The 25775-nt window shown below is 50.3% G+C and overlaps 1 protein-coding gene across 6 annotated transcripts in view; it reads left to right on the top strand.

Annotated features, from left to right (window-relative positions):
* The window catches only part of Tenm4 (teneurin transmembrane protein 4), a 707062-nt gene that overhangs the window by 545144 nt on the left and 136143 nt on the right, over positions 1–25775 (top strand). For all 6 annotated transcript variants that reach the window (XM_023716613.1, XM_023716612.1, XM_023716611.1 and 3 more), the window contains 2 exons: positions 21875–21976; positions 23725–23919. In XM_023716613.1, the coding sequence (XP_023572381.1) occupies positions 21875–21976; positions 23725–23919 (297 nt within the window). The remainder of the gene's footprint in view (positions 1–21874; positions 21977–23724; positions 23920–25775) is intronic.

The following is a 25775-nucleotide window of genomic DNA, read 5'->3' as shown; positions in this document are numbered from 1 at the left end:
AAGTGCGAGGCCCTGCGCTCGATCCACAGCACCTTCCGAAAAGATACTAGAGAAAAATGGCATTGTTTCTATAAAACAAAAGTGTATACACAGAGAGGAACGAATCAGAACCTAAAGCATGCCTGAACATTAAAAACAGTAAAGGAAAGACAGTGCTAAAAATGAATGAATAATTGGGAAGAGGGAAAAGAAAAGAAAGAAAAAAAGGAAGGGGGAAAATCATGTAAGTATATACACAGGTTAGCTAAGACAATGGTAGTACTAATTTCTATTCATTGTTTGAAGGGAGCTGTTAATGCTTTAAATTTCAATTTTGACCGATTTTGCTTACATGTGTCTGGTAATCTGAGCACCTACTTTGAAGACAACAGTATACAATATAACACCCGCTGCATCCCTATCACCGTGCGTTTTCTGTGTCATTTCTAAGGTCTTATCTACTATCTTTATTTTCTTTAAAAGAAAAACTAGTAAAGTTGAAATCTCCATAAATGGAGAGATGTGCTAAAGATAAACATAGGCAAGCAAAGGAGGGAACCAATTCAGCGGCTCCAGAGGCTTGCTGTTAAGAGAGAAGAGAGAAATAACACAATCATATTCCCCGCAGTTGAGAGCTGTGACTTTCCCGATTACAAGTGATCACCACAGTTAATTTTGAATTTTTTATTGTTTTTGAAGCAGGGTCTCACTGTGTAGTTCAGGCTGGCCTTGAGTTCACTATGTAGCACAGACTGGCCATCCTCCTGCCTCTGCCTCCCAGGGACTGGGGTTACAGGTATGCACCACCACACCTGGCTGCAATTTGGGGTTTTTTGTTTGTTTGTTTGTTTTTTAGTGGTTTTTTTTTTTTTTTTTTTTTTTGCAGTACCAAAAGGGATTGAGCTCAACATCTTGTGCTTGTGCTTGTGCTTGCCAGGAAGGCACTTATGCCACTGAGCTAAATCCCTAGCCCTTGCGCAGGTAATTTTTAAAAGGTCCTTCATCTTCTTGAAAGTTTCCAAAGGGGGGGAAAAAAAATGCATGCAAGGAGTTAAGAAAACAGATACCTGCAGCTTTATCAGTAGCAGTGAGAAGCTTGAAGACAAATGACATTAAAAACTCAGAAGGAAAATTATTTCTAGCTTCTAAGATGTTATACCCAAATTGTCATCCAAATCTAAGAGCAGAATAAAGAATGCACATTCCCAGCCATCCAGAAGTCCTAAAATCATCCCTCCTAGTTACTTTTTCTCAGAAAGCTACTGGTAACTGCACTCCATCCACATAGTAAAATAACCCAAGAAGGGGCCCAGCAAAGAAGGAATCTGAGAAGGAAGGAGGTGAGATGTCCCAGCAGGTGCAGCACGGTAGCTGACCACGCTGAGGCAGGGCTTGGGACCCCAGCAGAGATGGCCCCAGGCTTGGACCACACAGATAACCCGGTGTGTGTGGTCATGGGGAAAATCCTGTATCTGAGAGACTTTGTAGCTCCCTTGAATAGTTTGGGCAGACTCAACAAAAACACAGGAATTTAGTAAGAATGATTTTGTTCCACTAAATGATACTGGACAGCAGTAGTAGGTAACTTAATGGGCAGAAAATGTCAGTGAGGAGCTGGTGAGATGGCTCAGTGGTCTAAAGCATCTACTTAGAACAAGCTAAGCTAAGCAAAGCACAGGGACCGCGGTTCAATCCCCCAGCACCACATGCCAGCCAGCCCCGCCCCCTGGTGGGCTGAGCTGGCCACACACACTAAATAAATAAATAAATAAATAAATAAATAAATATTTTTTTAAAAAAAAAAAGAAAATGTCAGTGAAGAAAAATCTGTGCAATCATATTGCATATAATTGTGGACATCCATTTACAAGTATTTGAATGCTTTTCAACTTTACAGTAAGCGATATTCATCCAGCATAAACTGTGCGTGCATTTAGAATTTAACAATATGCAATGTGTCGAGCCAGTGCTCCATCTGTAGTGTGCCGTGTTGCTAAGCTGTGATGCTATTAAACTAGGTAGAGTGTAACTTGTGATGGGTTAGTCGGGATGTTACTCCATGGTAAGTAGGGGAACGTCCATGCCAAAGTTACTTGTAAAACAAATAGCAAGAGTTGAGTGTGATGGTGCTCAGATTGGGGCTAGGGCAGAGAACTATTGTTTTTTGCTGTTAGAGTATTTTTGACTTTAAGCTATTGTATAATATTACTTTGATATGGAGGCTAGCATTTTAATGCCCACAAAGGCCAAGAAAGAAAGGATATTGGAAGTGACTCTTGGAAGCCACAGTGGGGACACCAGGGAGACCAGAGGCTTCCTGTTCCATCCGCTGCCTCACTGAGCCCAGCCTGGATGGCTTACTGGGGAGTGTTTTCCACCCAGCCTTCCTCTGTGTGGGCACATGACGATTTCCCTCCACTGAGGGTTTGTCCTCCTTAGCCTTTATTATCCAGAAAAGCCTAAGCTCAGGATGCGTGATGACTGAGGCAGGTGGAACCATGTAGAGGCTTCTGTGTGCTGTGGTAATGGTCCAGAGAACAAGTTCTGGAGCCTGGCTGTGTAGGTTCAAATTTCTCCCCCACCTCTTGTTAGCTGTGTCCTCATGACACTGTCTTGTTGGCCACAATAACAGGACAATAGGAATGACCATAGGTGCAGTCCTTGCAATGAGGATTATATGATTTAATACACTCTAAGCATGTGGGCCAGGCGCCACACTGTGTGTTCAGTGGGTGTCACTCCCAGTGTGCAGCCTGGGCACCACACTGTGTATTTAGCGGATGTCACTCCCAGCATGTGGGCCGGGCGCCACACTGTGTGTTCAGCAGATGTCACTCCCAGCATGTGGGCTGGGCGCCACACTGTGTGTTCAGCGGGTGTAACTCCCAGCGCATGGGCCAGGCGCCACACTGTGTGTTCAGTGGGTGTAACTCCCAGCACCCGGGCCGGGCGCCACACTGTGTGTTCAGCAGATGTCAGTATGATTATTTTTCCAAAGTCCTCTTTCATATGTGTTTCCCTATAATTACGAAGGTCACAGTTGTCTACATACAGATTTTTACCTTTTTGTGCCCAACTCTATTAATTCTGATTAAGATCAAATCAATTAGAACCTGTATGCATTAGAGCTTAGACACACACGTGTGCACGCACACACAGAGAGCTGTGCTGCTCCCTAGGGGAGATAGAGCAGTGCCACCCTGAGGTCCTCATCTTTCAGGAGCACCTCAGAGCCCGACTGGTAGCGTTGAAGGCAGCTGGCACTGCTGTGCAAGGTGAATTGTAGCAGAATTTGAGGAGGCCCACAGTGGGGATCACTACAGCCTTGGATGAACAAAGAGGCACTGGAGGATGTGGTCAGGAAGAAAGAAAACCACAGAAGAAAAATTCAGGAGGACAGGAAGCCTCTGCGTGTGGGGGCAGGGCTGGGAATGCGCCAAGTGGGTTCCCATCCAGGTCTGCAGCCACCAGCTTTTAGACTTTGAGAAGTTCTCCTCCTCCCAAGCCACAGGAGGACTGAGCGAGTCACTGCGGTGCACGGGCCTTCTGCCTCACGCGCAGTAGGTGCTCATTTTATTTTACTGCAGTTGTACTTTTGGTCTGAATCCCACAGCAGGGGCATCTTGCTTGGCTGAGGTTTTGAATGAAGTTTTAGGGAGAGTCCTAGGCCCAGGCTTGTGCTTCCAGCCAGCCTGATCGTGGTCAGTCTCAGAGAGCTGAACCAAATGGTTCTTCAGAGAGGACCATTTACGACAAGGTCCTTGCAGCTCCGCGAAGTCCCCCTTTCCCAGTACCTGCCAGCCGACTGCCCTTTCAAGCCCCAAGTCTGGTATGCATCCTGCATCCCAGGCCTGCTGTGCAGCCTGCACTTCTGGCGGCACCATTCTTCTTAGCAAGGATTCCCTGTGCCTCTCTGCTCAGAAAACTTGCCTAGACCCTCAGACAGCCTTGCAGCATCCCTGAAGTTTGCTTTCTCCTCTGTGCTTAACCCCTTTATTTGCTGCAGTCACTTACTGAAATCTGGTTCCTATGGAAGTATGAGAGTGGAGGTAAAAGGCTGTGTCTCCTTTTCTCTCAGCTGACTGCCGAGCCTTTACTCCTTGCTGAGCCATTAGCTAGCATCTGAGGCTTCAGCGGGGCTGCAAGGTCATGCTGGCCCTCCAGTCTGCGTTGCCGTGGAAGAGGCTGCCCTAGAGACCACCAGCTGTGTGCAGGTTCTCCTGAGCGCTCAAGAAGCTGGGCCAGTGTGCTAAGGACGCAGAGAAGTGAGCAGGGAATTCCCTCAACCTCTTGCACCCAGAACGTAGTCGTTTTCTGATAACTACTTTGGGTGGCCTGGGTGTTCTTGGCTCTGAAATCTTTTTGTTCATTTGTTTACAGGGCAGGGGGATAAGATAGTCCCGTAATGTAGTTCAGGCTGGCCTTGACCTTATGGCACTCCTCCTGCCTTAGCCTAGGGAGTACTGGGATTATAGGCAAGCGCCATCATGCACAGCTGGGCTCTGCGATCTTGAACAAGCTACTTTATTTCTCTAGGCTTTTATTTCCTCATCTGAAAAATGGGGACACTGACACTTGACTCATAATGCTGTGATTAAGCATAGAATGAATGCACTTATTGCAGTTTCCAGCACACAGTCGAACTCAAAATGTGACGGCTATGAAATTGCTGCCTCATTGCTTTATTATTAAAAATTGAATGTGCACCAGAAGTCAGTGGGGCACAGGTGGGAAGTGAGGCTGAATATTCTAGCCCTCCTCTGACTGTCACAGGATTTTTCGCAAGCATCCCCTGCCAGGTTTTCTTCTCAGTTTGCTGTCCTGGTAGCTGAGTGCGAAGGTTGAGGTTTCCCTGGGGTCTCAGAGGGAAGAAGGGTTCCGTTCACCCATCATTAATTAAGTTGTGCTCCCAAATCCCCAAAAGTCAGAGGCTGTGCTTGCCAGCTGTCTGGCATCCAGAGCAGCAGTGGCCTGATTTCTGTGGCTGCAAACAGACCTGCATCCTCTGGAACACTGGCCAGCTGCCAGGGATGGCAGGCAGTGCAGCCTCAGTGGCAGCAGGTACCACAGGCAGAACACAGCCCTGAAAGGGACAAGGCTCAGGATCAAGCCACTCAGCAGGGAGCAGTCTGTCCCCTGGAGCAGTGCGGCTGTTTTCCTGCTCTCAGATGTTCTGTAGAAGCTTCAAGATCCATTGAGCCCAGTTCTGCCCTCCCCAAGCTTCAATTCAAGCAAACAGTGAGCAGGTCTCAGGCCTGGTGGCCTCCCTGTGTGCAGGGTCTCTGTGGCTGCGGGGCCCACCCATACCCTCAGGTGGAAAGGACCCTGTCCTCAGAATTGTCTTTCTTGCCACGGGCATTGTGGATAGGCAGAGGCAGGAGAAGGAAGTCAGGTATCAGCAGTAGAACAAGAACTCATGGCAGAGGCACCGGGCAGCTCCAAGGGCTGGGCGCAAACCCTTGACCCTCATCTTTCATAAAATGGAGAGGTATTATCAGTGGGGGAGGCCAGAGATATAAAGAGACTTCAGCGGCCCCTGCCTGCATGTGCTGTCCTGGTGTAGTAGAAACACGGTTGCACGGGGACCCACCCGTGTCCTGATGCCAGCCAGAGCTGTGCGTTAATTGCCGCTTTCTCAGGCCGACAGCCAGGGTCCTGTCCACATAAAGCATGCACACGTGAGCACATGGCGCATTGGGAGCCATGGTGGAGGAGGAGCAAGCAGAGGCCCTCCAGGGGCACCCGTCAGCCCCTCCGCAGAACGCCGGCTCTGATTATTTATTTTTGGTACCGGGAATTAAACTGAGGGCCTTGCCCTTGCCAAGCAGGTGCTATGCCACTGAGCTAGCTCCCAGGACCCTGATATTGTAAATTTTTTTAATGTATTTGGTTGTTACAGGGTCTCACTACACAGCTCGGACTCACAGTGATCCTCCTGTTTTCAGCCTCCCCAGCACTGGGATTACAGGCGTGCACTACCATGCATGGACTCTATGGCCAGCTCAGCACGCCCAGGGGGTAGGGCTGGTGCAGCACGTGGTGCCAGGGAATCAAACCTGGGTCCCTGTACTTGCCTAAGCAGGTGCTTAGTCCGCTGAGCTATCTCGCCGGCCCTGATACTGTAATATTAACAGTTGGCCAGGTGCTTCAGTGGTGAGAAGCCTTGCTCAGGATCACAAAGGAAGCACACGACCTCCAGGGGTGTGCCAAAAGCCGGCATTCTTCCTGTTACATCACACAGCCTGACGCAGCATCCCCAGATGGCTTTGCTCTGTTTGCCCTGGTTTCCTTTTCCCTAGCACTAACCACTTACAGAAAGCCCCACTGAGTGCTTTCTATGCGTTGTCTCATTTATCTGTCCAGCCCTCCGGAGGTAAGTGAGCAAGGAAATCAGAATTCAGAGATGCTGAACCATCTGCTCTGGTTTGCATGGCTAGTGAGAGCCACAGCTAGAAACCCCCCCCAGGTCCAGGCCTGCCTCGTGGCAGAGTCCCCACTCAGCCATGGACTTGGAGGCCCATCTGTGTAAAGCTAATCATGTCAGTGACAGGCTCCAGTCTGAGGAACTACAGTTTCAGAGTCTTGGGTGGAACACTATACCAGGTCATCTCAATTGTCAGTTCAGCTGAGTCAGGTGACTCCCAGACAAGAGATTGATTGGCACTGTAGCCATCCGTGGTTAATCCCCCAGTAGTGATAGCCGAACGTGTTGCTGGGAGGTGGAGCTCAGATGGAGCAAGTGGAGTCCTCTGGGGTGCATCTTGGGAGGGTTTCTCTCTCAAACACTTCCCTTGAGCTCTGCTTGCTGTATGCATGAAGTAATCTCCTTGCTCCGCCATGCCGGTCCACAATGGTGGTTCTGCCTTAGGTCCTGCCTGACATGGACTGCAGTCTATAAAACCATAAGCCAAATTAAAGCTGTCCTCCTTTAATTTGTGTCAAGCATTTTGTCCCCCAAATGGGAAAACTGATCATTATAGGGACTAAGCAAGAGGGCCAGGACTCCAGCTGACCACACCAACTTAGCACTCACGTGCCAGCCAGCAGGGAAGCACAGGGACCAAAGATCTGGCTGGAGAGCTGATCAGCTGGCCTGTGGTCTAGTGCTTGAGAGGGAACAGGAGCCTTGACAGCTGTGTGTGGGAGCCAGAGGCCTTCTGACCCTCTCCGGGGAGAGGGCAGATGGCTCTGTGGTGGGCAGGCCAGTCTTCCCCTTTAGGCGGGGCTAGCATTTGTGCTATAACCCAGTCCAGTGGTGGTTTCAAATCTTGCTGCTGCGCAGGAGTCAGAGTGGACTGGAGGTTCTATAACCTTTTCACAACAGCATCTGTTCCTCAGTTCCTTGTAAGATATGTAGCTATCACTTGTGCCACTGGGCAGTTTCTACCTGGAGACTGAGGGAACGATCTATCTAGGTGACTATAGTAGCTATAAAATATTTAACTTGGACATATAATCGCATTACCATGATCTCTAATAGAATTTGGTGTCAAGCAGAAGTCCAACTTGGCCTCTGGCCCATACATACAGACCCAAGTTATTACATTGACTGTTACCCACTAGGTAAGTAAGAAAGAAATATTGTTCAAATTGGTGTGTAACTGACCCATACGCATTATAATTATTGTAAAGAGAAATCCACCAGAATTGTGGAATTTATTCATCTTGCTAATCAATTTATTGTGTTCTATCCTGATAGAAGTAATTCAAGGGTGTAATTCATAGAAGCCATCGTGGCAGCTCTTGCTAGAGAAAAGAATTGGGACCCTGCAAAATGCTACTGCCCCATGTGCCCCCAACACCTGTTAGTGCGGTTAGAGGAGAAGAGGGCCTAGTGCTGTGTTTAGCTGTGAATAGCAGGCCCAGAGGAAGGGGCATGAATGTGCAGCAGTAGGTCTATAAAAGTGAAATTCAAAAGAAAGGAGGAGGGGAAGGAAGGGGGGAGGAAGAGGAGAGGGGGAAGGGAAGGGGAAAGGAAGGACAGAGGGAAGGAAAAGGAGGAGGGGAGGAGGGAGGGAGGGGGACAAGAAGAAGGAAAGGAGATAGGAAGGACAGGGAAGGGTAAGAGGAGGGGAGGAGGGAGGAAAAGAGAGGAGAAAGGGGGAAGGAGAAAAGGACAGATGGAAGGGAAAGAAGGAGGGAGGGAGGGGGAAGGGAAGAAGAAAGGAAGGACAGGCAGAAGGGAAAAGAGGAAAGAAAGGGAGGGAGGAAGGGAGAGAGGGGAAGAGAAGGGAAGGAGAAAGGACAGATGGAAGGGAAAGAAGGAAGGAGGGAGGAAGGAGGGAGGGAGGGAAAGAAGGAAAGAAGGAAATAATCAGTCAATCAATCCGAGCCCCAGAGAAGGAGCCTGGAAAAATTTGTAAGCACAAAATTCAAAAGAGGGAGAAGGAGAGAGGGAACTCCAGGCTGCCAAGAAGGAGCCCAGCATAGCATTTGAGGCTGAGCACACCAAGGGACGTGAAATCAAGCGCACATTGCCCTTTGTCATTTGCTATTTGCCGAGTGCTGCCCCAGCAGCCATGCTAGACAGAGCAGTGTGTCAGTCACTGGGTAGCACAGATAAGAGACAGAATGAGAAATGGGTCCTGGCTTTTGAGGAATTTGCTGTCTACTTTGGGAAAAATAGCAATAGTCGTAAATAACTAGACTACAAAGCAAAAGTGGTGGGTGATCAGTGAGCAAGGGGAGTAAACTGTCGTTAGGAAGCCAGTGAGACAGGTCTGGCTAGGGGGAGTTGGAGCAGGCGCACTGCAGAGGTAATATTGAAGTTGGGTCTGCAGGAGGGATAGGACCAGGGCAGGTGGCTAAGGGGAAAACAGGACAATGGGGCACTTGCAAGGCTTGGCTCATCCTGGGTCTGGGAGTGGGGTGCGGCTCGGGTGCTGACGGCTACACAAAGGAGACCCCGCAGCAGAGAGAGCAGTGGGCCTTTTGCTGGCTTTGGTTTTGTTGTGGATAGAACCTGAAGCCTCATGCAGGGTGCGCATGCACACACTCGCACTGAGCTGCAGCCCTACCTGCAGCTTGAAGGAGGTACTACTGGGCCCAGGCCCTGGAACAGAAATGTGGGTTCGTCCTACCCACTGTGCCTTAGAGTCCTGCAGATGATGCTGGGTTATATAGAGACAGTCTCCATTTCAAAAAGTATGTATTTACATAATTTTTAACTGGAAAAGATATGATTACATTGAATCAGTGTTTCATAGTAGCATTGAATTTCTGTTTTAAATAATTTTTTTGATGCCAGGAATCTGACTGAGAACCTAACACTTGCCAAGCAGGCACTTATACCACTAACCTATCTCCCCAGCCCAGGAAATAAATGGCTCAGCCGGATGTGGTGGTGTGTACCTGTAATCCCAGCACTTGGGAGGCTGAGGCAGGAGGCTTGTTTTGAGTTCAAGGTCATCCTGAGCTACAAAGTGAGCTTAAGGCCAGCCTGAACTGTACAACTGCACAGGGAGACCCGGTCTCAAAAAGCCAAAAGAAGAAAGAAAGAAAGAAAGAAAGAAAGAAAGAAAGAAAGAAAGAAAGAAAGAAAGAAAGAAAGAAAGAAAGAAAGAGCTCAACACTTCAAAGCGGACAGGGGCAGGGTGTATGAGCACAGCGCCCTCCTCCAGGGGTAGTACTCAAGTAAGCATTGTGAGGAGGACTCTGCCCTTGGTCCTGCTGGCACACTGAGAGTTCCAGGTGGTGGCACTGTGTAGGAAGTTGCTGAGGCTCATGTCAAGCCACAGGACTGAGACCCCTGCAGAGACTGCCACCCTGCTGGGTTTCCCAAGTGTTCCCATCAAAATAAAAATTCTTTACTGAAATCTCTTGCTTAAAAATTCTGGCATTAATGCACTTATCAATATCACTGTGCAGACAGAAGTGTTCACAGGGACCCTAGTTGTGATACTCAGAGAAGGAACAATGGACTGGCGAGACTCAGCTCCCGGAAGACAGACTGACAGACAGGGCTGGAGACGGTCACACGAATGCAGAGACCAGATCAGCCTGGGGGTGACAGGGAGTGGGCACTTCCATTTCCTAAGTGAAGTCCAGGCCAGCAGAGGTTTTCAACTCACGGCGAGGTGAGTCACTTTTATGTATTTCTGTGCGTTTTCGGACCTAACCGCACTGACTTAGGAAGGGGGTGAGGAGTACTTGGTCTTCTGTGTGAAGTGCAGGCAGCTTTGTGAGTAGCTGGACGAGTGATCAGAGCTGTGAGCAGCCTCTCCTCCCACTCATGCCCACCCCTCCGTGGAGCCTGCGCCTTTCCAGTGCTGTCCTGTCATCGTGGGATAATTCAACACAAAGCAATGTTCATTAGACAGCTCTCTAGCCAGCAGCTGGGTTGAGCTTTTTAAAAAGTGATCTCTCAAGTAATTTGTCCTAAAGACAGGTTTGACGTGAAGTTGGCATGATGACTAGGAGGTCACCATGTGGAAGCAGAGAAATGACTATTCTGGATCTCGCTCTTACTCCACACCCATCCTGCCCAGAGCTGCTTTGCATTTCAAAGGGCTGCCTGTTCTCTAAGAGCTGTGCAGGGCTACCTCCTGAAGACCCAGCCCCCCTCTTTGGAACTGGTCCACAATTCCTTTACCTTTGGGTACAATGTGCTCTTTCTGTTCTTCTGGCTCATCTTTATAGACTGTGTGTGAAGTCCCGGTCTTTCTTCCAGACCTGTGATTCTCAAAGTGGTGCTTAGGCCCAAGCCATCAGCAGCAGCTGAGACCCACCCAGACCGAGTAACTGGAAAACTCCAGGTGTGGCACCCAACAATCTGGGTTTTAGCAAGCTTTCAGCTGCTTGATACAAGCCAAAGTTTTAAAGTCACTGCAATTATGCAGGAGGAAACCACTGTTTCCTAAGAACCTTTTACATGCTAGATGCGTCTAGATGACCTTAAGTAAGTGGTTTCTGATTTCACTGAGGAGGAAATTGATGTCCAGATGCAGTGATTCTCTCTCCACCTCATGCTCAGAAATAAGTTGGAATTCAGGCCCGCTCTGCCTACCTGCAGAGACCAGCTTTCCCGCCGCTTCTTGAGAGCAGGACTTGTTTGAATGAATGTATGAATGAATGGTCAGTGAATAAGTGAATCAGTAATGTTGCCTTAAGTACAATACAGTTGCATTTTGAATGCTGGTCGATGAGCCAGTTTTAAAGACAGAACTTCAATGAACAAGAAAGAACAGGTACTAGTGAGAATGGCCCAGCCCTTCCAGCGTTGTCTGTGTAGTCCCAATTCACTGGCAGGAATGCGATAGCAGGTTCTCATTTTTGTGATCTGGCTGGCAGTTGCAGGGCAGTGGAAGAGTCACCAGACCAGGGAGGACTAGAAGTCCTGGCTAGAACGTCAGCCCCAGAAATATTAGCAGCAGGGACTTGGGCGGCTTCTCTGTGCCTTTGTGTTTTCACCTCTAAAATGGGGCTAATAGAAGCATCTTTTCTTGCTACACACGAGACACGCCTCCTGGCATCCTGTATGAAGGAACATAGTCCTTTATTTTTAGGTGTTGAATATATCTGTACATGGAAATCCTTTAAAAACCCTCAGTTCAGGGCCGGGGAGATGGCTCAGTGGAATAACTGCTTCTCTGGCAAGCACAAGGGCCTGAGTTCAATCCTTGGTTCCGAAAAAAAAAAACCTCAGTTCTGTACTCGTCAGTCACCGCAGAGCCTGCGGCCCCCTAAGTACAGTAATCTGATGAGGTGGGTTCTTAAAGTTGCCAGGAGCAGAGTCATACTGAGGAGGCCTTGAGAAAGACTGGGTGGCAGTGAGGTCGTCAGAAAGGGCACTGTGGCATGGGACTGAGGGGGCCTGGAGGAGTCTGGCGGGCGTGGGAGCTTCCACTCTCATTTTCCCTGGGCGTGGCCACTGCTACCCTGCTGTCCCCATCTTCTCGGGCGCTGCTCCCTGCGCACCAAGCCCAGCTGACACGCAGGCTTCCCGGCCATTCAAGACATCTCCCCTCAACGCTGGCTCCTCCCTGGCCGTAAGGACCTGCCTGGCCCTTTCTTTCCATCCTAGCTGTTGGCTTTTCCACCCCCCAACTGCCAGGTTCTCAATTTTAAAAAAAAAATTTAATGTTTAACTGGCATAACTGTGCGTCCATGTGGAGTGCAGCACGTCATGTCCGTGCATATGTGCAAGCTGTCGTGACCCAGTGTGGGTAATTGGCACGCCCACCGCAACGTCTTTCACTTCCTTGTGTTGGGAACAAAGTCCTCCCCACGAGCTATTGTGAAATGCACAAGGGCTTGTGGTCAGCTCGAGTATGAGGAGCTCCTCCTCGTCCTGTGGTGCCTGTGGATGCGCTGTACTTTGGGCAGTAGAAAGCTGGCTGATTCTGACTTGTCCAGCGCCTGCATGCACCAGACTGTGTGGGCATTCGGCCCATGGATGGACTTTCCTTGCGTCAGGGGCAACAATAAGGTCGCCTCCCTGGTCTGCCTGCACTTGGCCACTCCAGCATGGGCAGAGCACTACTCCTCAGAAGCAGCTGTGAGCAAAGGATTGTGTAAAGGAAAGGCCTGTCTGAGTCCTGAGTGCTCTCGCTCTCGCCTGTGAGGGGCCCTGTGCTCTGGCAGTGAGGTGCTCAACAGTGGCTGCCACTTGGCACCTGTTTCAGCAGCCTCCCACATGTGCCTGAGGGGCGCCAGGAAGCACTTGTGTGGAAGCCCCTGGGAAGGCAGCAGAGGCAGAGCCGGCAGCTGCCCTGCCGCATCTGGGCAACCAGCAGCCCAGGAGAGGCGGCCAGTGATCAGCAGCACCCGCAGGGGCACCTCCCAGGGTGCGGTGACAGGGCCAACTGCTCAGTGAGCGGTCTTTTTCCCACCTTGGCTTATAACCATGTGGAGGACTTTATCAGCTTTTCCACCTATTTGTCTAATTTTCCAAGTACGAAAACTTGGTCTGATTCCGTCACTCACAGAGGTGAGACTCAGTAAATAGCCGCCCACTTCACCAGCATCCTGCCTGAGTCGCAGGAGATCTCAGCAAGTATTCAATGAATAAATGTAATGAATTTGGTAGATGGAAGACGAGAGGGATTTGGCCAAGATTAACTACCTAGTGGGCGGCGGCAGTGGCGGGAGAGTCAGAGCTTGCTGGCTCTGTGTGAGCGGGTTCTGCTTCGCAGTGGCTCATGGAGCCCTAGGATTTGGCTTGCTGTACGCTTTACCTTTGCTCTCCTCCCTGGCCGGTCCCCACCAATCACTAGGTGCCCTCTCTCTGAGTATGTTAGTGCCTGGTGGATCCTCTGGCCCATTCATTTAATCCTTCAGATAGCAAACAGGCGTTTACACCTGCCCTGAGTCCAGGATGGTACCCTTTGCAGCTGCACACCACATTTCCTGTCGCCCAGAAATTGATAATATTTGGGCAGATGCATCCCTAAAAATAGCCTGTCGCTGTGTGGTAAATGTGTTTCTCTTGCTGCCGAGTTCTTTCTCCTCCCAGCCCAAGCCTGTTTCCCAAGGACTATACTCCCTACACACTGGGGAGGTCAGTCCATCAGGGCCACAAACAAAACCTGATTCTCATGTCACACAGAGACCTTCAGCTATTTTAAACAGAGCACATACTCCTTGATCAACATTCCCAATCTTGCCAACAGTTCTTTATTTGAAGATGGTTTCATGCCAGGTCTGGTGGCACATGCATAATCCCAGCACTCAGGAGGCTGAGGCAGGAGGATTGCCAGGAGTTCGAGGCCAGCTGGACTACAAAGCAAAATGCTGTCTCAGAAAGAAAAGCGAGCACGGCCTAAGGCCCCCTGCCCGGCTGGTTGCTCCTCAGCGCATGCTCCTGCTTGGCTTATCAGTCTCTCACATGTGGCTGCCAGATGTGAGCTCCAGCTATGATCCCTGAGTGTGCTGTGGAGCTGAGCTTCCGCTCACTGCCTTCGTGCTGAGCATTGTACAGGCCAAGATGTGGGACAAAGAAACAATCACTTTCTTGCTACCTATTCTCTTGAGTGTGGGTACAGTGCCATGTGTCTCTGCCACCTTCGCCCATTTCCCCCTCATCTCCCTACCTAGTTATCAGCGTGCCAATGCTAGCAAGGAGTTTGTGCTTGAGTTTGCATATCTGCAATCAGGGAACTCTCTAGAGAACTAAGCGCCGTGCCTGTCTACAAGGGTCTACATTCTTAGTGGTGAAATTTGGTTTTCCCCCAAAGAAATAATTAACAGAGAGCTGAGACCCAGTATAATCAAAGCAACAATCTTTTCCCTCGACCCCTCCTTGGGACTGCTCCTAATAGTGGTTGGTAGACTTCTGGGTATGATTGAAAACAGATCTCCCAGTTCAAATGCCAGTGTAGAATTGGCTTCGGGCCCAGGCTGTCATGGGCTTTGTCAAATTTTTGTCATTGCATTGACCTAGACAGTTGCAGACTGAGGAGCTTTGACTTCCATCATCTGCAGAGAAAGCTGGGGTACAGACAGGGACTGACACCTCATGAGCCATGCAACAGCTTTGCAGCACCTGGCACTTGCCCAGTGCCAATCTGGAGTGCATAGAGAGGCAAGTTCTTTCAGCTGTTGGCATAAGTCTGCCTGTGCTGGGGCTGCAGGAACACAACAGGTTTCATTCGCAGTGATAGTTTTTTTCCCTCCGGGAGAAAATCTACCCGACACCCTGCCCCCACCACACGCAGGACCTTGCTTGTTTGGTTTCCTATTTGCACCATAGGGAGTTTCTCTGTCCTTTGCGTGCACACATATGTGTGTATTTATCCCCCAGGAACATTTTCTTGTTTGGTTTCCTTAGACCAAGGTAGTGTGTTGTTTTATTTCACAAATGGAAGGCATGTGTGACCCTTCCCTAAAACCAAAAGACCACCTCTGCTGGGGCCTGGGCCAGGTCCTCCGTATGCGCAACATGATTGCATTTGTTCCTCAGAATGCTTCTGGCAGGGGCGCGGTTATTAGTTCCACTCTATAGAAGAGGAGAGTTACATGCAGATGGCATCCAAAGACATGCAGCACATAAGAGACCACAAGCTCCAGAGCCCTTCTTTGGCTCAGGCTGTGTGGCATCAACTTTGACCACACGTGGAATACAGCTCACTCACTGCTTCACCATTGCCTGCCATGCAACTTTGAGAAAGTGACTTCAGCTCTCAGTCTCCTCCGGGATGGTAACATTGCTTGGGAAAAGTGCCCATTTCCGTTATCGTGAGAATTAAATTAGAATATGTGCACATGTGCCCTTGCAGTTCCGCTGGGGGAACAGAGGTCTCCTTCTAGAGCCTTCGCTCACCCTCGAGTTGTACGATTAAAACCTAGCTGCGCTGTCTAGTTTGTTTCCATCCCCGCTTCGGTTGTTAATAATAAACCTAGTCCCTGGGTGTCAGGAACAGGAGTGGCGCAGAGTGTATGCTTCCCTGGCTGCTCTCCAGGCGACGTGTCAGCCATCCCTGCAGCCGTCCCAGAGTCCAAGTCCCACCTGGGGCATTGGCGCCTGGGCTCCTGCAGCATAGTCCGGAGGAGGTGGCAGAGGAGGGCGCTGGTGGGCCGTAAGTGTGCTCTGGCTCTTCAACCAAGCACTGCCAAAGCGTCTCTGACATCCATTCCCACAACTTGAGGAGAGAGAACAGGGCAGAAGAGTGTTATATAGGTAGTGAGCGCAGGCCTCTTGAGCTCACATGCATCACAGGGAGCAAGAGGAGGGTGCTAGGTGAGGCGGGAGAGGGACGAGGCGGGAGAGGCGGCCTGACCTCGCTTGCACCGATGGTTCCTTCTGTCTTCAGTGTTCTTCCTCCTCCTGTGTTCAGTGGGACGTCCTTAGCATCTTACTGCCATGACCAAAGAGGGCTCTGCTCAGCAGGGGAGGGGAAGGAGGGATGTTGATGGCACGGGAGCAGCAGAGGAGAAGGCCCCCTCCTTGGGTCTCTGTTCCTGCCCGGTGAAGCAGGGTCCGGCAGGCAATGCGCTGCTCCGGTTGTCCTGCTCCACATGACAGCTTCCTTTGTGGTGTTCTACAAAGTAAGGTTCGGGCATTTCAGAAAAACCTGAAGGTGACAAATGCAGGCTCCTATTAGCATGGGCACATTACAAGAGAACAGGACCTAGAAGAGGTGCTAGAGAGCAGAAAGGAAGGATGAATCCAGGTTTTAGCCCTAGATCCAGAGGGACTTCTGTATTGGATGTGGCCATCTTTCACTCTGACAGTTCCAGGCTAATGGATCTGATAAGGGGCACTGAGCAGACAGGCCCTGCCATGGGTGCCCCGAGACCTCTGCAGCTCCCTGAGCCTCACGCCTCTGGGAGGGCACACCCTGCCCTCGCTTCCTTCTGCGTATGCCCCTCTGTGCTTCCAGTGTCCTTGTGTTCTGTGGCCCCAGGACAGCCCGCTCCTGACACATGTCCAGTGAATAAGCCAAAGAAATACACTCTGCATTCTAAAAAAAATTTTTTTTGTATTTTAGGGAAGGGTCTGCAGGGTGTTTAGGGTCTCACAACTAGATCAGACTCATAGTGATCCGCCTGTTTAGAGCCTACTGAGAGCTGGGATTACAGGCTGGCCACCACACCCAGTCTCAATTGCCATCTCAGCGTGCCCCCAGGAGCAGGGCTGGCACAGCATTCTAAAATTGACAGAAGAAAAACAAGTCCCTGAAATCAAATTTCCTACCAAAGCCCATTGCTATAATAGAAAATCAACAGCTGGAGGAAAGAAGCTGCCACTTTCCACCATGTCGTATACCCAGTGATGACAATCATTTATTCATAGGCAGCTGAATTTCTAATTCCAACCCAAGCAGATCTAGAGGTACATCTCCTGCTAACTGAAAACAGCTGCTGTGTGAACATGATGAGCAATGGAGGAGGGGTACAGGGGGTAGAAATGTACCACACACTAATTAGGAACATGCAACATAGTTATGCAGTAAAGTTCACACTTCTCCCAAGCCAGAGAGCATCAGTTCTGCCCTAGTGTTTAGCAGGTGGTATCTGGTCAGTGGAGACCCATTATATGTGGAATCTCCCTTGGACCCCAAGTTGCTGAAATTCCTCTAAGTGCTGGAGGAGAAACTATGTATATAAACATTTCATCAGAAGAAGATACTCTCCACGTGTCTCCCTTCTGCTGCTTGTTGCCATTTTTAAATGATTTCATGTCTCCTAAACCCTCTGCCTTCCTTGACGCCAAGAGCCCCGGGCGTTTTGCAGCATGCAGGCTTCCATTCTGTCAGACTGAGTAGCCAACACTGTACTTAGTCACAGAAAATATGCTTTCCTCATTTTGTCACTGTGAAGGTTTGGGGGCAGGTGATGCACAGGTTTATGTATTGCAAGCTTCATAAATCAGAATCCAGAAAGTATGTGACACTTATCAGCAGTTGATCCTGTTAAAAAAGCAACTGGTAATTTTAGAGATTGTATTAGGAGGTGTATTTTATAACATTGGTTTTCAGAAAGCCAACATTTTGGCCCTAGCCTTCCAAGGTCAATTAAGACTCAGGACATATGAGAACTTGTACTGTTACATCATGTACCTCAGTAGTGTCCCAAATTTTCTGATCAGGAAGATTATGGAGCCAAAGAGGAAAGTGACCGATGATGTAGAGTGTGCCTAAGGAGAGTCACATGGAGAGAAAACATTCTCAGGCTTTCACAGAGAGCACATTGGCCAAGCAATGGCCGTGACTCATCCACATGGCTGCACTGACAAAGGTTCTACAATCTGAGGTACAGGATCTCAGGTTAAATCCTGAGGGCATTTCACTGACCTTCTCAGACCCAAAAGCTACAACTCTTGTTGCATAGGTCCTGCTTTACCTTGGTCTTAACCATCCAGCAGAAAAGTATAAAAACGAAATATAAGAAGTAAAGCCATGGTGTTATGTTGAGCTGTAGGGGAGTCAGGTCAACAATTTCTGACATTGCCAATCAAGCAGAAGCCCCAGTACTATTATGGACTACTGGACTCTTTTAGAATATTTTGCTGATAATATTAAAATAACGGAACTTAACAAAAAAAGGGGATACAGATGAATGTCCATTTTGTATCTGTGTATTCAAAGTGGTTAGGATAGATATATAGTTACATTCTCTTAATGAATAGAATGATTTGTTCTAATGGTGTTTGTAAATAGGATATCATGTCCGCATCTTGTACAGCAATTAACCACTAGGAAGAATGTATGCAATGTGTTAGTTATTGAAATTGTCCTACCAATTTGGTTTGAAACTGTCTCATTGCAATTTATTTCTCAAAAAAAATTATGAAAAAAATACTTAAAAAAAAAAGCATTGGTTTTCAGAGGGACTGAACCACAGACATTTAGATCTGGGAGGGACCTGGGAGATCATGCAGTTGAATTCTTTTGGTGACAACAAAAAACCATTTACTGAGACCCTTCTGTGTATTAGATGCCAAAATAAACACAAGAAAAGCGAAGGAGGTTTCTGGACTCAAGTTCACAATCAACAAAGTAAACTCTATGACAATTTCATAGGGGTAAAGAAAGAGTCCCAGGAGTAACTTTGCCTGTGAAAACTTCCAGGAAGCCGTCTCTAAGGAGACGGCACCGGGACTGGGCTTGACAGAGGAATTGGAGTCGCCATTAGAGCTTCCTGGGGACTCAGGTACAGACAGACCCGGGGTGTGGCCAGGGGTCCACAGCTATCCAGAGCAGAGCTAAGCTGCCCCCAGACCTTCTGCGTTCTGTCCTGAGCTCTGGCCCGCAGCAGCCGGTACTATCCCTTCCCCAGCACAAGTGGCCTGCAGCTTGAAAGGAAATAAGCTTGCCTTCCAATGACTCAAAATACTTATTCCTTTAAAAGAACAGTCAGAAGAAAACGTGCAGAAAGAATGGCTTTCCTAGAAACAGCATTTAAGAGGCCACTGCCGAATGAAACACCCCAGGAAGGTACACTCTTCCAGGCCAGTCCCGTGCCGTGGGCCCCGCCGTGAGGCTGGTGGTGGCCTGGAGCCGTGGTGGCCAGCCACTGTGGGCCCGCGCAGCCCTCTGTGCAGCATGCGAGTGCGTCACCCCGGAGCAGGGCGTCAGGAAGCAGTGGACCTTCCAGGCTGACGCCTCCGCATCGGGCCCCAAGCAGCGCGGGAGTCCTGCGGTGGTGAGTCGGCCTCCAGGAGCCTGGCTGCCGCTGCAGGATGCTCCGGTTGCGACCTCGTGCATGGGCAGGAGCAGCACAGATGGATCCGCATGCCAGGGCTCCTTCGCTGAGCTGCAGAACAGCTCCCGAGCCCGCCCAGGAAGGCTCTACGCTGCGCCGGCGGGCGCCCCTCTGGCAGACGCCCGCTACAGTCTCCGGCTGCTCAGAGCCACGATGCGTTTCAGTCTTGACACCCTCTTCCCACAGTCGGTCTCCCGAGTAACGGTAGACTCGAGGGCTTCTCCGGAGGAAGCCTCCCTCCCAGGGAATCGTGTCTGCCGCAGCATCCATTCCACCACGGCTGAGGACCGTGGGGCTCTGGAGAGGAAGGAGTGGCCTTAGGTTACGGAACACACGCTAGGAGAATGACCTCTTACTCCAGGAAAGAGGCTCCTCTCCCTCAAGCGGCTGCCCAGGTTCTCCCTGTCGGCCTGCACCTTTTTTAACGAGAAAGGCAGGTCTTCTGTGGCCAAATATCTCCTTCAATGGAGCCCTCGGCTCCGTTGGAATTTGCGTCTCTTGTTCCAGGGTTGCTGAATGGCTTTCCACACATTTACTTACTATTTGTATTTCTTCGTCTGAGAAGTGCGTATTCATCTCAGATGCCCATTTTTTGGATTGGGTCTTGAAGTTGGGGAGGGGGTCTGATTTTTTTTCGTTTCTTTTTGAGGCAGGGTTTCTCCAGGCAGTTGAGGCTGGCCTTGAGCTCACCTTGTAGCCTCCCTGGCCTCAAACTTGCAGCAATTCCCCTGCCTCATCAGTTCTTTATATGTTCTAGACATTACTCCTTTGTCTGAAAAACTACTGTCTAAACTTATTTCCCACTCTGTGGGTTGTCTTTTCACTCTCTTGGTGAGTTATATGTGAACTCATGTTTAGAGCACAGTCTGTAATAGCTAAATCTTGGAAACAACCTAAATGTCCATCAACCAATGAATGGTAAAGTAGTACTTCATCTTAGTAAAGTAGTACAATGAAGTACTACTCAGCCATAAAGAAGGATAAACTCGAAACATTCCTAGGTATGTAGATACACCTTGACACTGTACTCGTAAGTGAAATAAATTAGATGCACATGTAAATATTGCATTGTCTCTCTGGTGAAAAAGCAAAAGTGTAAATAAGAGCCAAAATATATAATAGATAGCGTGGAATAGGAAGACATTGTTCAAAAGGAGAGGAGAACTTGGCAGGGAGAAGGGGGAAAAGAAAAACATGAGACTACAAGGATAAAATGGGATCAAAATTTGTGAATAAGGAGGAGAAGAAGGGTTAAAGGAAGGGGAAGGAAATGGAAAAGAAGAACTAAGATGCATCTTGTACTGGTACAAATTCTCTGTGATGAATGTGGTCATTATGTTTATCTAAACTATACTGATAAACCTAATATTAAAAAAAAACCCAGAAGCCTCAGTGGTCTCAGCTGAAAGTTGGTGCTAAGCCGTGAGCGAAGTCCCTGACTCACTCTGCAACCTTGTGGGGGTCGCCCTGCTCTCTCCAGCTCTGTCTCTTCTCTGTTAAGAAGGGCTGGGGGTCTCTCCCAGCCTTCCTGGCCCAAAGGTCCTAGAATTCTTTGCCCTTCATTAGCTCCTTTGCGGCCTTCAGGCCTGGCCTTGCTGCCCACAGCCCGGCCTTGTTCATGCCCTGGCTTTCACTCTGGAGTAAATTCCTGTGGCATGAACAGAGACTGGGTTTGAAATCAAAGGGTCTGGGTTCAAGTCCTGCCTCCATGATGTTATAATCTGTGGCCTGTAAGAAGTTCCAGCAATGCACAATACTGGTCAGATTTGATGACAGTGGGGCAAGACATCTATGTGTAGTTGTGTCTTTGTTTTCGTTCCAACCCAGCATTATTGAGAAGTGAGATGTTCCAGAGAAGCAGATTTTCCAGGTAGCATGTTCACTTACTAGAGCTACAGGACATTACCTCATTTTTTATTCTAATATTTCTGAAATTGATGCTGCATCTCCTTGATGTTACAGATGGCATTAGGAGGAGTTAGGGAAAGAAGCGTTGCTGTAAAAATAAAAAAGTTTTAAAAAGTAAGCATGGCAGCAGGTTCTGGGACTCTAAAGGGACCAGGGAAGAGACGTGAATGCCTCTGAAGGGGCTTGGAGTTTCCATCGGGCGATTGGCGGGCCACTGGCGGGGCTTTAAACATGAGGGTGACAAGCATCAGGCCTGTTTGACTCGGGCTTCTGGGTGGTAGATAAATTGGGAGAAGAGCGCAGGAGAAAGCTGGAAGGCCAGCACAGGCTTTCGCTGCACCTGCAGTGCGGGGTGTGGCAGCCTGGATGGACCGATGGCAGATCAGAGGCAGGAAACGAGCTCTGCCGATACCCAGCAGCTTTGTGCGACAACAAATTGGTGGAATGTTGGCCCCTTGTGAGACAACTACAGAGCCCCGAGAAGACGGCAAAGATCACCCCGGAATGCACTTTCTGAAGATAGCCACTCTGCTCGGGTTCAGCTTTCTCCCAGTGGTGTTTCAGCTGCACAGCTTGCAGTGCATTTGTAGAGACCAATTGGATTCATAAGCATTTCACCCACGCGTCTCCCAGTGCGGGTTGAGACGGGCTTCAGTGTAGTGGATGCAACACCATCTTAACCCCATTAGTTTCTTTCTGTGACTGGGCTGGAATAACATTGGTTCCCTTTTTCCACAGGAGACCCTCAGACCTGAGGATCTTGGTTCACCTGGGGCTGGATTCTGAGCTCCCTGGGTCATGGAGAAGTTGCTCTTTTCAGCTCTTGTTCTCTTTGTTCCCCCAGAATCGGTGGATAACTGCCCCAGCAATTGCTATGGCAACGGTGACTGCATCTCGGGTACCTGCCACTGCTTCCTGGGCTTCCTGGGCCCCGACTGCGGCAGAGGTGAGCAAGCTCAAGCGTCCAGGCCCCCTTCCAGCAGCTTAGGCTTCACTTCTGAGAGCAGGCACAGAGAAGCCTAGGCCAACCCTGTGCCCCTAAGGGTACCTGGAAGTCACACCTCAGAAGCCCACCACGCAAGGTCTGCCAGTAGAATTCTGGAGGGCTGGGTTTCCTCAGGGCAGCCGGAGTTAGTGCGGTGTCCCTTACTGGAGGAGGTGACATGGCACAGGGTCCTTTAAAAAGCTGCCATTCCCTGGAAGGGCACTGATTAGCCTTTGTCACACATCCTTGAAGTTTCTCTGTATGCAAGTGTGATTTCTTCCCATCCTGTGGAGCAGAGGCCTCGGAAGCCTGACCACACACACGCATCTTAGCTCAGACACCAGGCAGAGACCTGGCGTCTCCCTCATGGCCCTAGTGCTACCTCATGCTCTGGCCTCTGTGATGACCACTACTGAGAAAGCTCATGAGGCTGCCCACCTGCGACCCTGCGCTGGCTCGTGGCTTTGTTTCTGTGTGGAAGAATGAACAGGGACACTGCCAAAGGAGACCACGAGTCCTGCGAATCTGGCGCTTCCCTGGGCAACCAAGAGGGGCTCTTTTAGTTGGTTCATCATTTTACTCAACCGGCAGCTGTAGGTTTCATGCCCCCTGGAGGCCCAGGCCTGTGCTGGGACTGGGGTTGTGACACCATGCAAGCCCCAGCCCTGGGGGTCCACAGCATGCTCTGGGGTGCACGAGTGGGTAGGTAGCACCACCATGAGGCACACAGCAGCGCTGGAAGGGCACGTGGATCAGATCAGGACAGCTCCCAGACGGGCAGCGCTGTACCTGAGTGCTGAGGCCAGCGGAGCTGTCTGTGAGTGGAAGACAGAGATGGCTTTGGAGGCCGAGGGAGCGGCTTCCCGCAAGGGCTGTGCCGTGACGCTGCTCTGGGGATTCTTATTTTAGCTAATGTAAGTAGACTCCGCTGGAGGCAGCAGAGCTGGCAGCCGCAAGCAGCATGGTGATTACCTGCTGAGTGCCTTAAAAAGGAAGAAGCCAGGTGGGGGCCAGGGTAGGTAGGGTGGAGAGATGAGTCATCCCTCCTAACAAGAATTACTGTATCATCCCGTGTGCACTTAGAGTTAAGACTCATGGGTAAAGCAGCCTTATTGTATCTCAGTAAGACTGGCAAGTACTTCCAGCATGATGCAATATAATTTATTTTTATAGAGTGGCCTACGGCTGATTACAGAACCCTTTCTGCTAAGGAGCTGAGTGGAAAGAGAATACTGTAGCCTAGCTGGGCTCAGCTCCTCTTTTAAGGGGATGACACTATTGGGGAGAAGTCGAGGCATGAAGACCAGGGCAGCTGAGGCTTGCTGGGTTCAGGCAGCAGCAAGGGTGTTGCAAATGAGGCTGGCCAGGTGGAAATGGAGCACCATTAGACAGGGTATGAGGACAGACTGGGGCAGCAGGTGGCTGGCCACTGGCAGAGTCAGACACAGGCACAGGCTTCCAGTCCCGGTTCACAGAATATACCACATAAGTCAGCAGTGGAAGGGATGGGCAGGCAGTGTCCAGCATCCTCTGCTCTGCATGGCCTCACCTGCAGTTCCCAGCATGCTTAGGCTACAGTGGAACAGAGCAGAAGCAAATCAGCCTGCACGGGAGCTGCTGGCAAAGCACTGAGGCTGGGGGCTGAGCCAGGCAGCCCAGGGAGGCAAGGGAGGAGAGTGGCGCTCACCCTCTCTGTGCTCTCTCCACAGCCTCCTGCCCTGTGCTCTGCAGTGGGAACGGCCAGTACCTGAAGGGCAGGTGCTTATGCCACAGTGGCTGGAAGGGTGCGGAGTGCGACGTGCCCACCAACCAGTGCATCGACGTGGCCTGCAGCAACCATGGCACCTGTATCATGGGCACCTGCATCTGCAACCCTGGCTACAAGGGCGAGAGCTGTGAGGAAGGTGAGGCCCCCAGCTGCAGCTGTGCTCTGAGGGAACCAGAGCACCGTGCGGGAAGGGCAGCCAGCAAGCAGGACGCCCCAGCCACCTGTAGCACCCCCACACCGGAAGCCCCAGCGATAGGGTTAGCCCAGGGCAAAGTGGTAGGGGTGTGGCTCAGTGGGCAGCACCATGAGGCTCTGGGTTCAGTCCTCAGTAACACACGTACAGGCGTGTGCACACATGGACACACACAAATGAGTTCAGAGAAAGAGGATAAGATGTCAGGGTGCCATCCACAGAGGGCGTGGGCCTGCCGCCGTACATTTGTCATGTCCCAGACTTCTGTGCTGAAGGCCGCAGACCACTTGACTTCCAAGCCCACTAGGGATGAGTCCACCTTCACATCCAAGTTGAGGAAACCGAGCCCCAGGGTGCTCAGTGATTCACCCACGCCTGACTCAGCTGTCCAGGCTCCGGAGTCAAGTTCTTCACTCTCCTCCCCCATGAAAGCAGCTGCTCGTTTTCTGTTTCTGTTTCTGAAGTTGGGGTCTGCTGTAGACCTCCACGCTCTGCCTGCCTGCCTCTGTTGCACTCTGTGTGTGTGTGTGTGTGTGTGTGCGCGCGTGTGTGCTTGCGTGCATGTGTGTGCGTGCCTGCCTGTGTGCACGTCTGTGTCCTGTGTGGCTCATCAGTGCTCAGAGATGTGCCTTTCTCCTTCATAAAGTAATCACGTGGCTAAGCAGGCCAAGGGTAGAAAGTGACCATCTGGGGCAAGCATGACAGAAGTTCTTTTATGCAAAGCTTCACCATGTGAGACACATGAATATTTGTACTTCACAAATGAACAACTGAGACCGAGAGAAGGCCTGTGCCATGTTCGGGGTGATAGAGCAGGGCCAGGACTCAGCCTGGGCGTCTCCTCGAGCTCCTCTACATCAGCTCCTGGGCCTCCGCACAGGGCAAGGCACCTCAGTCACAAGCCCACAGACACACTTAGGAGGACACTGTCTGCTCCGGGCACAGGGACAAATTCCTGTCATCCCAGGTTCTCAGAAGGCTGAAGCAGGAGGGTCACATGTGACCCTGGGTAACTTAATAAGACTCTGCCTCAGAATGAAATTAAATCAGAAAGGACTGGGGATGTGATTCAGAGTCAGAGTGCTTGCCTAGCGTTCAGGAGCCTCTGAGCTTAATCCCCAGAACTTCAAAAAAATGTGCATTCTAGAATCAGATACACAGCTGAGCCATAGCTTGGCCCCTCACTAGCCTCAGTTCTCTCCCTCTCAACCCTCTCAATGTGAATACCATCCTCTGAGGGCCACTGTGCGGATCAAATTAAATGACCCATGTAAACATGTAGCTCAGGGTCTGACATGCAGTAAATGCTCCATAAATGTGGCTCTTGTGTTACTAGTATTGTTCTGGGGACAGTGGAAGCATGCCGCACCCTTCTTATGGCATCCAAGGCCCTTTGAAATGGATAGACCTCTGGCTCGGAGCTGGTGGGTGGACGGAGGGGCTGGAGCAGGGCTGGTCCTCTACCTCTAGCCGGGGCATAGTGCTGAGCCTCCATGTAAGGCATCATTTCTCTTGTAGGAGACAGAATGTTAACAGGCCGGCTTCTGAGCGTAGGGAACGGGAAGGGATTAGTGTCTGAGGAGTGCAGCTCCCTGAGGCGCCCCGGGTGCTTGGCTCTGATGGGGTCTCTGTGGGCTGAGGACAGAAGCTCGAGCCCTGAGACCACAGGACTTGGCTTCTCATCCAGAGCGCGGGGTCTTCGTGTACTCTCCCTTTCATTTTGGTCAGTCCAGGTCAAGCCCTGAGGACGAGGGGCAGACAAGAGCTTCCTGTTGAAGCAGTGGGCTGTCTCTCGGTCT

This window comes from Octodon degus, unplaced genomic scaffold, assembly GCF_000260255.1.
Source record: "Octodon degus isolate 3935 unplaced genomic scaffold, OctDeg1.0 scaffold00049, whole genome shotgun sequence".
Classification (NCBI taxonomy): domain Eukaryota; kingdom Metazoa; phylum Chordata; class Mammalia; order Rodentia; family Octodontidae; genus Octodon; species Octodon degus.
This window is presented reverse-complemented; position numbering and strand designations above follow the sequence as displayed.